Here is a 1,912-nt window from a genome sequence, read left to right on the forward strand (position 1 = left end):
GCAATCTTGATTCCAGCTTGTGCTTCATCTAGCCCAGCATTTCTCAGGATGTACTCTGCATATAAGTTAAATAAGCAGGGTGACAATATACAGCCTTGATGTACTCCTTTCCCTATTTGGAACCAGGCTAGGACTGTGGTTAATTGTAATCAAAGAACTGCACAGGGGACTTCCCTGGCAGTCCAGTGGTTAGTTAAGACTGCCTTCCAATGTAGGGGGTTCGGGTTGGATCCCTGGTCGGGGACCTACAATCCCACATGCCTCAGGGCCAAAAAAAAAAAAAAAAAAAAACAGAAGCAATATTGCAACAAATTCAATAAAGATTTTTTTTTTTGATAGAAGGGACCTTTATTTTTTTAAAAGATAATCCATACAGCCATTGATTGATTATACAGAGCCATTTCTCAGTCCTCTTTTCTTTCCACTTAGGGAAATTTAAAAAAAAAGAAAATTAAAACATACAATGATGAGAATGATTAATGCCAAAACAAGATTTCTGGCTTATCATTTAGGGTACAAATACATACTTCATTGCTTGACATTTTATTGAACACTAAGCAAGACTAAGCATCTCTGCCTTCGTTGTACACAGCTGAAGCAGAAGACCAGGGTGGGGGAGACGGCACAATTGTCCTTGGCGGGGAAGATGTAAGCCCCTGTTGTCCTGGCTCGTTGTGGGGAGGCTAACCCATGTTCTGCCGGTTGCCATAGCCTCTAGGACGGGTGTCCTTCCAGTCATCCCACTCCCGAGCTCTGCGGACTGCCTGTTCATCATCCTCTTCCTCCTCATGCTCCTGATCGTCTTGTTGCTGAGCTGCTCTTTTGAACTCTGACGTTGTCTTGGCTATTCCCTGATCTGGTAATGCTCCAAATTTCCGATGCTGTTCATACCAGTCATTCACCGTCATAGATGCCAGACTTGGATAACCGGCTCCAAATACTTTGGCTTGGGCCATGTTCCGAGTGAGAACAAACGGTTTCATTGGAGGCCTGTCATGACGAGATGACTGAGAAGTTGATGCCTCTTTTGTGGAGTCTTTTTCTCTCAAGATCTTTATCTCCTGGTCAATGCTCTCAATCTCTTCTAAGCTGATACCAATCCACCTTCGGAGGTGAAGGAGGTAATATTCACGAACATGCTCATCATCTGCTTGACCACCTTCCACAGCAGATTTCAATGCAGACAACCTATGCTCCACCTCCTTCTTCTGCTTGTATCTCTCTATTTTAGCCTGTCTCTGAGATGCCATAGCAACAATGCTAGGATAGGCCATGGAGGAATTAGCAGTGTTATTTTCAGCTGAGTTGGTCTTGGTTTTGGGCAGCTTAAACTCTGCCACATGATAGTACTGGCACTGAGTTAAGTAGTTTAAAAAGTGTTCTCGAGCCCACTGCAAATGATCTAGACGCTTGTTGGGATTGACTTGTTTCATGGCAAACGCTCCTTGAAATGCTGGCACCATCAGGTACTTCAGGTCGGTGGACGCGATCTCCTCCAAATCTTCATTTTGGCTGAACAAGTTGAGCTGCAACAACATTTCAGCAGCCTTCTTCAGGAGATCCAGTCCCTTGAACACTTTATCTTGGATTATTCGGGAGCCGGTGGGTTCAGTTGCAATTTCCACTTCGTCCAAAAGCTGCTTGCTGGTTTCGAACAGCTCGGGGAGCCGCGGTAGCAGTAACTCTTCTTCGGCTGCTGCCATCTTAGGGAGGGAGGAACCCAGAAAAGAAGAATTTTTTAAAAGAATTGCACACAAGGCTGGAAGGCAGGGAAGGAGAAGGGGACTGGTGGGAAATGCTATCAGGGAGGAAACTATGAAGCCATATTTTCTTGGGGTAAAGATTTTAAATGAGATGGGAAGCCACTTGGGGGTTTGAAAGTGGATTGACATGATCTGAAGCTGGCTAGATA

General features: G+C 44.8%; 1 protein-coding gene across 1 annotated transcript; it reads right to left on the bottom strand.

The window, feature by feature from the left end:
• Positions 1–323: 323 nt before the first annotated feature.
• LOC122705410 (immunoglobulin-binding protein 1-like) lies at positions 324–1,703 on the bottom strand. Its single transcript, XM_043920774.1, has one exon. The coding sequence runs from the start codon at positions 1,701–1,703 to the stop codon at positions 684–686; it is 1,020 nt and encodes a 339-aa protein (XP_043776709.1). The 3' UTR covers positions 324–683.
• Positions 1,704–1,912: the final 209 nt, after the last annotated feature.

The sequence above is a fragment of the Cervus elaphus genome, chromosome 12, assembly GCF_910594005.1.
Source record: "Cervus elaphus chromosome 12, mCerEla1.1, whole genome shotgun sequence".
NCBI lineage: Eukaryota > Metazoa > Chordata > Mammalia > Artiodactyla > Cervidae > Cervus > Cervus elaphus.